At 43.2% G+C, this 13,203-nt stretch overlaps 1 protein-coding gene across 2 annotated transcripts in view; it reads right to left on the minus strand.

Annotated features, from left to right (window-relative positions):
* Positions 1 to 4,602: 4,602 nt before the first annotated feature.
* CPEB4 (cytoplasmic polyadenylation element binding protein 4) overlaps positions 4,603 to 13,203 on the minus strand; it is a 38,426-nt gene continuing 29,825 nt past the window's right edge. For both annotated transcript variants that reach the window (XM_053990741.1, XM_053990743.1), the window contains 4 exons: positions 12,947 to 13,065; positions 12,009 to 12,123; positions 11,641 to 11,822; positions 4,603 to 9,005 (listed from right to left, as the gene is read on the minus strand). In XM_053990741.1, the coding sequence (XP_053846716.1) occupies positions 8,778 to 9,005; positions 11,641 to 11,822; positions 12,009 to 12,123; positions 12,947 to 13,065 (644 nt within the window). In that variant the 3' untranslated portion in view covers positions 4,603 to 8,777. The remainder of the gene's footprint in view (positions 9,006 to 11,640; positions 11,823 to 12,008; positions 12,124 to 12,946; positions 13,066 to 13,203) is intronic.

Genomic DNA, 13,203 nt, shown 5'->3' on the forward strand with positions numbered 1-13,203 from the left:
AAAAACAAAAGTCACGACTTCTGCTAAGTCAAAGCAATGAATTTGCCTTCAGCTTCTTCTTACTTTTTTCATCATTTAGCCTGACTCTCAGTTAATTGTGTGAGCAGTAATGGGGCAGCAGAGAGAGAAAATGGAACAGCACCTGCATGTCACAGCAGTGAACCTGCACAGCTCCCACTGCTTTACAAACCACACACATGGGAATCCCTTCCTCCACTCATAGGGAGAAGCCAGTTCTCCTATCTCTTCATGCTGTGCATAAAAATATTTAGCAGACTATAAACTGTGTTACATAAAAGCCTGAGCCTCCCCTGGAGAGATTTCAAAATCACTGAGAAGATCCATTGGCTTTACAACAAAACCCACGTCAAGGAGATCAAAACCCCTGGCTTAGCAGAACTTTGTGTTACAGCATTTCAACAGATTGCCAATTGGAAATAAAACTATGGGGAAAACTCAAGGAGACAAAATGAGCCCTGAGATTACACCAGAATGACACAGCCTGATTTCCAGGAAAGGCTGGTAGTCAAGTGGATGAAGCAGAAGGCATGTGAGGACTTCACTTGCTCTGATTTCATTTTCCAAATGAAAAATTAACTAAATGTGCAAGCTATCAGTATTTGTTTCCAAATCAGAGACGGGGAAACTTTACCAAGTTTTAGGCTGCAGAGATGATGATATTAAAGATTAAAAGTGCCCATTCAGGGGAATGTGCAGTTAGATCCTGAGAGGACCCACAGCTGTGGAAGTTCAGCCCTATCAGCCCTCCAGATGGTGAAAGAATCATGGCTCATGCAGGATGTAAAATGCAAAAATCACTAAATCATCCCCAGATTCAGCATTAATGTAGATAACCCAAGACCAGGCACAGAAAGCTCACAGTTTCTTACTTCTCTGAGATCCAACAGGATCCTAGGCCAAAATGTGACCACCAACACACCTGCAGGAGTGCCCATCCCTGGAGGTGGCACTCAGTGGTCTGGGCTGGGGACAAGGTGGGGATGTGGCACAGCTTGCACTCAATGAACTCTGAGGTCTTCTCCAACCCAAAAGGTTCTGGGATTCTGAGCAGCAAGTCCACCCTATAATGGCACTGAGCATTCCCTCCTCCCTCCTCCCTCCCCCAGAGACATCAGGATGCTGCAGGAGAGGAGCAGAGCGGGGCTCTGTCTCCATGGATTGCTCCCTCTGCAGAGACAATGGAAGCAGATACTGCTTTGTTCTGCCCTCACATTGCTCCACAGACACCCTCTGCAAAAGCAACGCTTGAGCAAATTCCCTTTCCACTGAGGGAAGAGCTGGGCTGATTTTGCCAGTGTGTACAGAGCAACATCTGTCCATGCACAGCTGGCCCACTGCAGCAGAGCTGGGGGCTGCTGCTTCCAGGAGAATGCCTCAGAAACGTAAGGAATGCCATTTAAACTCAGAAACGCTTGGCATGAACGTGCTCCCAGCACTGGGCATCAGCTTAAAGCCACAAGCATTGCCTTGGAAAGTGACACTTGGCCAAAGTGACAACTTAATGCACAGCAAGGCCTGAACAATCCCTGAGCAAACTGATCCTGGTCCGTGAGTCAGCAGTGATGTCAGATGGTGATTTACACCGAGCAAACATTCTTTTCAAGTCTTGGGTTGGACAAGGCTGGCAGAGATTTTTTTTTTTTTTTTCTAATGCATTGCTCTCCTTCCACAGATTTCAGATCTGGTCTGAGTTACTGAGGCACACAATGTGTGTCCAGTGCATCTACCCCATCACTGCCATTCAAAACCAATGTTCTCCACTCCCATGAAAAGCAAAGCAACTCAAAGTTTTGGGATAAGAAAATACCCCACGGCTGACAGCAGTAAAACTACGTCCATTTTAAACATTAAGAATAATACAAACCCAAAAATGTGTCCTCACAGTCATCCTTGACCTGTGCTGTGCTCAGAGGATTTAATCTCAGCTTTCATGACTCACCAAATTAAATTTCAGGAGGAAAAATGCAATCAAGCACTGACTTAATACATCTCTATATTTTATGTATACCAGGAAGACTGAGACCAGCAAATTTCATGGAGGAGCCTTAACAGAACACAGTGTCCCACACTCCATAAACAAAGTGACTGAGGCAGCTTCCCTTAGGGAGAGATGCATCCAAATAAAACAGCATTTAGTATCAAATTGTCTCTCTGACAAGCCCTACAAGAAGTCAGGAAATTATAGTTCCTGTGCCATGAAAACAGGTGATATCTGATGGCATCAATCAGAGCATGGGGGTGCAGGAAGACTTTCAGTGATGTATTCAGAGCACTGATTCACCCCCTTCAGTTCCTCTGAGTGCACAGACAGCTGTGAGGATATTCTTATCCCACAGGCTGTTTTTCACTCTGACAAACTGAATCAGCTTATTTCACACAGAGGAAGGGATGGCAGCTTTTCTCCTCATCTCCCCTTTCCGAGGCTATGGCTTGTCCCAGATTCCCTGGAGCCGCACTGAGCGTTCTGGGAGTGGCAGCTGGAGAGTCAGGACTGAGCAGAAAGAGTCCCACAACAACCTGAGAGCTCAGAGCCCGTCCTGGAGATCAGCTCAGCCTCTAAATCAGGGGGAGATTGGTTCCATCCACCTCCTGCACCAGCCTGGAATGTGGCAGCTCACTCAGTGCAAGTGGCACCCGAGAGAGCTCTGGGGACTGTGATGGGGGCAGCTCCAGCTGGAAGGAAGAAGCTGGGATTCACACACGGTGGGAATTCTGGAATTCCACACAGCAAGGCTTACCTCCATCTTCTGGAGTACGCCTGTAGCATTTACTTACAGCTTCAGTGAAAGTGAAACCCATAACAGGTTTGTTGTGTCAACTGCCCAAGAAACTTACCAGCAATGATCAGCCCATCACTCCCAACAGATTATCTGGAGTTTTGAATGATCCAGACCTTTCCCCTTATTTATTTCAATGTTTATTTCAATGTAGTAAGAAAACTTAAACATTCACCAAGGATTCTGCAATCTTCAGAACAGGAGAATTCTAGAATGAATATACGCTGTAATCCCCATTTGTAAATCAGATGTTGGATCCTGAGAAACTCTCTAAGTTTGCAGGACTTTGGAGTCAGGCAGGGAGTGCCCTGTTTGTGAAGGACATTGCTCGTTCCACCACCAGGGCATCCAAAGCCCCTCAACCCTTCCATACTCCAGGACCAGATTTCAAGTCTGTCACACTTGTGAAAAAACATGAACACATAAATAAGCACATGCTATCTGAAAGACCATTTGCACTTGAAAACAATGTCAAGATCTGTGGCTATTTCCCAACAATCCCAGTGCAGGGAACAGAGGGATAAAGTTTCCCAGCCAAGTCACAGCTGGAGCTGGTCAAGGGTGTCTGGTGCTGCCTGGCTGGCACCAAGCACCGGGGAATTCCTGACTCACTGGGCAGGCAATGCACCTCCAGCCACTCCTGATCCCAGGCATCCCAGCTTTCTGTTCTAACAGTCATGGCACTAAACTGGGAATATCTGCATGGTACCACCAGCAAAGCTTCACATTGCTGTTAAAAATCAATTTCCAAAGGCAGGAGCTGCTCCAAGTGCACCAGGTGAAGGCAAAAGCAAGCGAAGGGATCAGCACTGGCAGAACTAATCCCATCAGAGCTGCAGGACCTGCGTTTCCCGGAGCACCCGTACGAAGGAATGAGACTCACCATCCACTGAGCATTTGCAGCACAATTCCTTCAGTGATGGCACTCAAGATTAGCGGCACAGCTCTGGGATTCCTTAAGCACTTGCTGAACAGCTCTCAAAGAGCAGATCTGTAAGGTAGCAACGCTTCACACGACTTTCCAGAGATTTCAAGTTTAGATATTTTAAATTAAAGGCTGAAACGAGCAAGTTCTCTAAAATGTCAGATGCTTTCCCTCTGTTACTGTCAGATCACAAGCGTGAGACAATTAAAGAAGATTCCTTGTCTGTCCCTGCCTTGCTGGGCTCTGCCCTGGCCCTGCTCTGGTTCTCTCTCTGTCCCACTGCACGGTGGTCTCTGGTCTCTCTCTGGCTGAAGGAGCTGGGATTGTTCAGCCTGGAAAAAAGAAGGATTTGGTTGACCCAACCGTGGCTTTCCAGTAGCTGAAGGAAAGATGGAAAGAGACCCTTTACAAGGGATGGAGGGACAGGACACAGGGAATGGCTTCACACTGAGAGAACAGGGTCAGATGGGGTATTGGGAAGGAATTGTTCCCTGTCAGGGTGCCCAGAGCAGCTGTGGCTGTTCCTGGATCCCTGGCAGTGTCCAAGGCCAGGCTGGACTGGGTTTGGAGCCACCTGGGACAGCGGGAGGTGTCCCTGCCCGTGGCAGGGGGTGGCACTGGATGAGCTTTAAGGTCCCTTCCAGCCCAAACCACAGTGGGTTACCTGTGCCTCAGTGGTTCTCTCCTCACCTGCTGCATCTTCACCTCCCCAAGGAACCTTTGCTGCATTTGTGACCAGACCAGGGCAGCAGAACTTCCCCTAAAACCCTTTTCACCCCACACAGCTCAACAAAATCCCCTCCCCAAGCCCCACGAGCTTCGGCCACAAAGGAACGAGGTCCTACAGGAAGCTCAAAATAAAAAGGTTAAGGAGAAACATTGAGTTAAAAGTTTTATTCATTCAACATCTCACATTACAAATATTTAAAAATTATATGCATACTGGTATAAATAGTCATTTGCAAACTATTTAATAACATTAATTTTCACTAGCACTTCAACAAATGAACTCTTTAAAAAAAGTAACTTGTGTTATATAACTTAGAGTAGAACATACAAAAATATGAACTTAAACGTGAAAATGACTTTAATAAAAAATGAATTACCCTTATTTAAAATGCTATAATAAATACTACAACCTCCCCATACACAGTAAAAACTATATGGAAATTCAGCCAAGTAGTACAATTAACTGACATACTTAAATAACTTTTCCTTCTGATAATATGAGCAATACATTGGGGGAAAAACATATTAGGGATTAGTAAAAACTAGACACCCACTTGCTAAAAGTTTCACTTCCAAAAAATATAACAAAAAAATCTGATGAAAATTATAAAAACTAATTATACTTTAAAATTTAAAAATATAAAAAATAAAACAGTTGAATACAATATTGTCCCAATTCTTACAATGCTATCACAGTAGCTTTAAAATAAGATAATAAAATAAAGCAAATGACCAAAACGTTTTATTCCATTTTTTTTTAAAAATAATCTCAAATTTACATTAGTAGAAAGATTGATTTCTGATTCTTTTCTTTAGAAACACCAGCAAGAAAGAGGATTTACTAGAACAGTAGAAAATGACATTTTTAAATGTCTGCAATTAAAAACAAAGAATTACACTGCAAAGATCTTCCAGAAGTCTGAAATAGGTATTGCACATAACTTGAAGTTAACTTGCCACAATCCATCACATTCAAGTTTTAAATCACCTTTGAACAGAAGGTTTGAACTCTTCAAAAACACAAGGGGTGAATTATCAAGTCTTTCCAACAGCATCCTTATAAAACGCTAAATTCAGTCACTGCAAGGTTGAAATTTGCATTCTGCAGAGGTCTGTGTATGGAGAAGTAGAGACTATACCAAAAAAGCACGGGGCAGTGGGGTTCCTTTACATATAAAATAATCAGAAACACTTTATTTTACATTGCAAAAATAACCATGGAATTACTCTGTCACTCCCCCTGGAACGCCGCTGCTCATTAATGACCCCCCCCCCCCCACCGGTAGCTAATTACACGTTAATGAGCCTGGGGCTACACGGTAACCCCAGAGAGCCCCGTGCCATCAGGAGGCTTGGCCAGCACTGTTGAAGCACAGAGTAATGGAGAGAATTGTTTATGCCCTGTAAATCGAAGTGTAACCAAAGGATCTGTAAACACGCTTGTCACACAATCACAAGTGAATATTAGTAGAATAACGATTTCTTACATTAGTCATGCATACTAACATTACATGCCTGCCACCTAGCAGGCTCTCTTTTATTCTTTAAATATAATTTAAAAGAGCAGACACGGTTCTGCATCAAACACCTAACATCGATTCTTTATTAATAATAAAAATGGCTAAACATTCACCAAAAACGTCTGCATTTGTGTATAATTTTTAAAAACTCAGTAAGAAGCGGTAGACAATTTTGATGGTTCTTGACTTTTAAATTTCTACACTATATTTATGCATTTAAATTTCATGGGTCTAAAGACAAGTGTCGTTTGTCACTTTCATGCTTTTTCTTCTTTAATTCTCAACTTTACATATACTATTTCTTAAATTATATGTACACCAAATACCTGGTGCTGGGCTAAGATGTTTAAGCAACATGCTTTCTTTTCTCTGCAGATTCTAAAATAGCATTGCCAGTGCACAACATCCATAATTCAAAATGTATGCAGAGCACTGAAATGTATAAAAAGCAGAATATAAGAAAATAAAATTTATTAAAATTATTTATATTAAAAAATGAAGTATATGAAGATCTCTCAGTAATAAAAGTACAAAAAGCTACTCTTTGCAATATGAAAAATTGAGGTATTGCATAAAGAGATATCCCGTCAGTGAAAAGTGTGCCTAAAAATGCTCACTGTTGGAAAAACAAGATATACAAAAGTAGTGCATAACAAATATACATTATGTGCATGACAAAATAAGTTAGCTACAAAAACACTGTACCGAAATTCAGCAGGTCATGTACAAAGGGAAAAAATTATTATTCAAAGCTAGTTCTCAAACAGTGTTATTTTCTTGTAATGGAAACCCACCTCACCTGTTTGCTGGGTAGGATCGGCACAATAGCACACCCCAAGCCACCTACAAGCATTAAAAAAAATGAAAGGAACATTCCAACTAGAATTATGTACTTCAGAGAAAAAAAAGTCCCTGACAATCTACACAAGAGCACTCTGCATTTGCATTACTGTTGTCAATATTTTCAGGGATTTCAGTAAAAGCAGCTCCCTTGCTATACTTGATTCATAGACAGCAAATGTCTCCATTTTGACCTTTGGAACTTGGTAAGGTATCAGTTCATTAAAGCCTGCATTGAACAGAAAAAACTGCTTCTCATAAAGATAATGGGGGCTGGGGAAAGGGATGAGGGGGGCTTTGAAGGGAGCAGATGTTTTCCAAGCAGTGCCTGGGCAAATCTTTGGTTTGGGAGACTCTCGGGTGGTCCCAGGCCCCTGGGGCCGGGCAGAGATTGCCACAGAATCACTTTGTTTGCACACTGCTACATCCTTGGTGGAGAAGTTGGCCAGGGCATTTAGTTCAAAAGTACTAAAAATCAATTTTCAGAACTACTCCTTCATTCACCTGTTTCAAACTAAACCCTCTGCACCCACTCGTCAGCGTTCGGTTCGCGTGTCCTGGGCTGATGCTTCTCAAGGTAGGACTGAGTTCCAATAAAGCCGGCGTTAATTAGCGGTGTTGGCACTTCCACCTGCGTGTCTTTATCTCCCCACAATTAGTTCTGAAGAGCTGGGATCTGAGCTGGGATTCTTTCTACAGGAAGAATAAGAAAGGCATCTGCACGCTTGCACCATTCCGTGCACAAAACTCGGCCGGCGGTGCAGAGCAGGGTTTGGAAACTCCTTGGGTTCACGCCTTCTGTTACAGCTAAATTTGAGGGGATCCAAAACTGACTTTACAGCCAAGATGGGAAACCAATAAGCAGCCAATTTGAGTTTGTGTGCCACAATGGAATAGCGAAACTCCAGTAAAAATCAGTGATATCCTTGAGGTATCTTTAGGTTTTCTACTTTTTCACGTCAAAATGGAGAGCAAAGGCTGGCCCCTGATGAATGTTAGTATATTAGGATATAGAGTTATATATAGCCATCAAAAATAAAATCTATATATTTATCCTTCAGGAGAGGAAACGCCAGTTCACTAGTTGTCATTACTCTAGCTTTGGTAGGATATCTAGGGCTGTAACCAGACAATTGAGTTCTCTTAAAGAAAAAAAAAGTGCACTCCCCCCTCAGTAGTAACTTTACTCAACTTTTACATTCAGGAATTCTTAAAATGTAATCATTTTGATGAAAATATAGTAAGCTCTGCCTATCTCGTTAGTAATTTGGATGTGGGTGGTAGCCAGAGGCACGGTCAGATACACACCGAGCTAAAATTTCAGCCTCAAAACCCTTAAAAGAGTTTAAAAGAAAAAAACAAACAAAAAAAGATCATTATTATAGTGCTGCTTCAACTTTGCTCATGCATTTCTGTTGCTTTAAACATGCTCTTTCCTGTTGGTAGGTAAATGCTAACTTCATCTGTTGCTGGAAAAATCCAAAAACAAACAAATTAAAAAAAAAAAAAAAAAAAAAAAAAAAAAAAGAGGCAAAAACAGGCTTCCCTGGGGGAAAAGTGTCAGAACAGACTGATAGTGTTATTGTTACACGGTTATTTAATAAAAGTATTATTATGTTCTTTATTAACAATAATTTAATTAAAAAACCAAAATACTCTATTGTTTCAATTCTCTTCTCTTAATATTTTTTCTCTCCTCTAAGAAAACGTTGCAGGAAATTAAGTGTTCTCTCGGTAGTAAAGACAAGAGAATGCAACTCACTTGCAACATGTTATCGATACGAAAAGGAGTTCCCAATACAGTTTTCAATGACAAGATTCTATAAAATAGCCATTATAGGTCATTCTTTCATTAGACTATTGTTAAATTACAGACTACTACAAAAGGACATGCTGTGAGTGAGGGGCGGGGTGGGGAGGAACAGAAGAGTGCACTTAATTGGAGGCCTGCAAATGAGCGATCCTTTAGTTCCAGCGGAATGAAATATGTCTCGGGCGGTCCCCTCCCTCCTTCACCAGGGGCTTGTGGAATTCCCTGCCGGCACGGGAATGGATAGCAGCCCAGCAATATTCACAGTAATACTGCAGACACGTCACGTTAGCACAGAAGAACGGGGCGAACTTCCCGCCGCAGCGGGCGCCCTGACACTCGTCACACAGCTGATCGTCCAAGACATATGGCTTAACTTCCACCTGCAGCCACAAAACGAGACAAGTTGGTCATTCTTCAGTGCAAATTCTTAACTCCACACCCGTGTTTTAGCAGGGCAGCCAGCAGTTTTGCAGTAGGGAATGCCAGAACCAAGATTTCTCCCTCATGACACCTGAACGTGGCTGTTGAACACCCCAAACACTTCAACACTTCTACCCCCTCTTTCATCCTTCAGAAAAACCCCAGAAATCAGTGCTGACCACCAGTCTGACACCTGCTGTCACTGATTTACAGAAAGGCTCATAATTATCCAAAACCTTGTATAATTATGGGAGTTATTTCTGATGCCAAATTAAAGCTCCATCCCTTTCAGACAGGAATGGAAAATCTTTATACAACACTGTAACTGCTGATTAAATATGCACACGGCCTGCAAATTTCAGATTTTTCAACGTTAAGACAATTCATTTATTCTCTAAATAAACACTTCATTTCTGTATTTTTTCCATGGCTTAGTCCTCTCAGCAAGAGGAAATCCACCTGATCTTGTTGTGATCAAATGAGAGGCTTAACATGGGACTGATGCCCTCCTACGCTGCTGGTATTAAGGGCCAGGTGATGGGCAGGAATTCAGAACAGCAGAAATAAATATAGGTACAAGTTCCTGCTCTAGAAGGGTTTGTGAACCTTCTCTGAAGCTCACTGAATGTGATGTTTTCACCAACATTTTCAAACACCCAGGCTGTGACTGGTATCTCTGCTGTTATCTTTGCATTTGGCCTGGGGCTGCTCCCCTGTTCACCTCACAGGCCTCGGACACACCTCAGGCAAATAAGGACATTCACGAGTTCCTGGGTTTTTAAACCCACCCAATTTTATCACAGTCCAGATGGCACTGCAGTAGTTTGATGTCATTTTTGCTTACAGGACACATAAACTGCTCAGTCAGAGCACAGCAGCCTTTTTAATGACCTGTTTTTCTCCTCTTTCAGTGCTCGAGTTGCATTTCCCAAAACGCTGCCCTGCCGACTCAGTCAATTTGTACAAGAGCAGAAGCAGGCAAATATTCCTAACACCACATTCCCCATCCCCTAATCTGCTGTGCAGTGGGAGGTTGGGGATTTTTTGAGGAGTGCTGCCTTCTCCAAGTGCTAAAAGGACAAAGACGCCACACAGGCCTCCTTCATGTGGTGATTCTGCTCCGTTCCCTCTGCTCAGCCACCTTCAGAGGCCAAACTGCAGCTCAGGTGTCCTTGTCACACTAATTCTGAGTGTGACACGGCTGTAACTGCTCCCTGAGCTGGGCACACAGGATTTCCCAGCTCCAGAGAAAGCCTCAGTTCCAGTTCTCCACTCAGGGTGGGAGCCCCAGCCAATGAACCCCACCTGTGCATTATCTCAGAGCACACCCTTTAGCAGCACCTCCTTGCCTAATTTTACAGGAAATCCCTTCTTGTTACTGGGTTTTTTTTACTAATTTTATTTTTCTTTTTACAGAAAAACAGTATTGGAAAACTAATAATAAATAGAACCTTGATAAAAACTAGTGTTGCTGTATTTTTACCTCCCTCATGCACCCTATTTCTCTTATAATGAATCCTCTCTGAGCTTTATCTCCCCACACAAAAACTGCACAAAAAATGAGGAAATAGGGAGTGGGGGGAGAGAAGGAAGGGGAAATAGATTACAAAATTTTTTTTCAGAGTTTACAAGTACTTACTTAAATTTGTAGTCCCACCAGCTTCAATGGACCTATTCACCCAAGTGTCTGCTTATGCAAGCACAAGTTGCACAAGGGCAGCCCAAATTATTTGTTCAAAGCTGTACAGAACTTATTTTCAGAGCCAAGATTAGAACAAAGACATTCCAATTCACAGGCCCACAGTCAAATTGTTGTTACAATTCTTCTGCTTTATAGCCAAAGCAGAAGTGAAAAGATAATGGGCTAATCAGGCAAGTTTGGAGGTTTTCCACTGTATTAACTTTAAAATTAAGATCAGCAGTGACAGTCATGTAGGAAAAATCCAGAGACAAAGGATGAATTACAAGAGGAGATGTGAGCATCTGAGTTTCCCAAAATTGTGGTCTGAAGATCACTGTAACTGGCAGTTACATTTTAGAGAGATGAGGAGGGCAGAAAGCTGATCCATTTGGCAGATTGCTCTAATTTAAAATAATAAGGAATACAATAATAAAGGAATGAAATAAGCAAGCACAGCCTTTGCACAGGCTGTGGAGGGAGGCTGCAGGGCACAGGAACAAGTTTACAAGGCATTACCAGGATGCTCTTGGGCACCCAGCACACATTGGGGTGCTTCTGCCTCTTCTCCCAAAGGATGCAGAGCAGGAGTAAGAGCTGCCCCATCCTTGCAGGCACCTCCCTCCCTGCATCTCACAAGCACCACAAATCCTTGCAGTGGGAGCATCTGAGGAGCGCAATATTCTTGGAAAAGGCCAAGGCAGCCGCCACACTTCCCACTACACTCAGCAACTCGAGAAAGTCTTTTTCACAGTCACCTCCCACGTGCCAGCACCGCCAGCTCCCCACCACTCCGCTTTCATCCCCTGCTGCATCTGAGAGGCACTAAAAATGGGATGAAGCTGGTGTAACGCTGCCAAGCACACCTCTGAGGCAGGGAGGGCGTTTGCAGAGGAGCAGGGGGGCGCAGGCCTTACCCGTTTATCAATCTCTCCGTGCTGCAGCTGGACGAAGCGGGCGCTGATAGCAGCAATGTAGCTCTGTTGGTTGGAAAATGCCACCCGCCCAGCTCCTTTGGGGTACTTGAGCTCGGGGTCGGTGTCGATGCCGGCGTAGCAAACCCCTCCGTAGAGCCGGTCCATGATCATCGCCAGCTCCACTGCAGCACAAAGCAAAAGCAAACAGGGCTCTAGGCTCGCTTGTTTCTCTCCAAGCACCACCTCGGGATGGTTCGTGTCCCCCACTGTGTCACCACACTCAATATTCCCTCGCTGCCAGGCTCGCTTCCCCCAGTGCTCCCCAAACCAGGCTGCACATCCAACATGCCCAGCGCTGCAGTGTGTACCTGCTCGTAAAGGCCGAGGAACACCACCAACAAAAATGGTTTTTCTTGGGTCAAGAGGCTGGGAACCATCCATAACAAAATCACTATCACTAAGGTTCCAAGGCCGGATCTGAACCTACGGACAAAAAGCCTGGTTTTTTTAACCATTCACAATTCAAAGTGTCTCAGTCATATAAATTACAACAGCGTCCTACAGAGAAGAAAACTTCTTAAACAGCTGTACTTTCTAAACTCTACTTGTTCAGCAATCATTTCTCAAAATGAAATGGTAACGAGCTCTCTTAAGACAGACCATTTGAGGATGCTAAATTTCATCACTTCCTTGTTACCCAAATTTCTGGGGAAAAAAAAGCCCTCACCCTCTGCTGACACATTTACTTAATCATGACTGAGCTGTGCTGTACAACCCCCCTGGTCACACAGATCTGCACTGCTCCTGTTGTCCCAGCCTTATCTCAGTGCAGCAGGCTCCAGAGTTGCCTGTTTAGTTATTGTGCTGCTTTGTGTTTGGTTACATCTGGCCAAAATTTGAAGCACAGGACTAGAGGAGAATTCTCCCCAACTACTGACAGACTTGCATCAGCCCCCCAACCATTTGTATATTAATAATTTACAGTTCAATGCCATGGTATGCTTTTTAGGATTTATCTGTTACATACAACACTCAGACAATATGAATTCTACGTGTTCATCATTAGCAAGCATAAAATACCTGTCTGGAAATACATCTTTTCCTGATAAAAATATGCATTGTAACTAGAACTAAAAAACTTTCTTATGTCTAGTTCAAAAGTAGTAAGTTGGTATTTTCTCTTCTTAATTTGACACCTTTAAGAAATTTTAACATTAATGTTCTGAATACAGGAAAAGCTGCATGTGAAGAGCCCAATTTGTGATTATCACTCAGGAATCGTGCAGGCCCTGACAATTCCACCTACCGGTTTGTCTTTGATAGTGGGGCTGGAAACACAGAGATAGAGCTTTCCATCTTCTTCAATGCATGCATCAATCAGTGCCTGCACAGAGCTTTCATCTTGGAACAGCAAAAATGCATATCCTGGCCAAGGGAAAACACAAACATCATTGCTGCTGTCTGTTTGTCTATAGGATCAGAATTTAACTCAGAATTAGGTTTGACATCACGCTGCCACACAGGAAGGGAAAAGATTTAAAGTGCTCTCAGCACACATTTCCA

This window comes from Vidua macroura, chromosome 15 (assembly GCF_024509145.1).
Source record: "Vidua macroura isolate BioBank_ID:100142 chromosome 15, ASM2450914v1, whole genome shotgun sequence".
NCBI classification, from domain to species: Eukaryota; Metazoa; Chordata; class Aves; order Passeriformes; family Viduidae; genus Vidua; species Vidua macroura.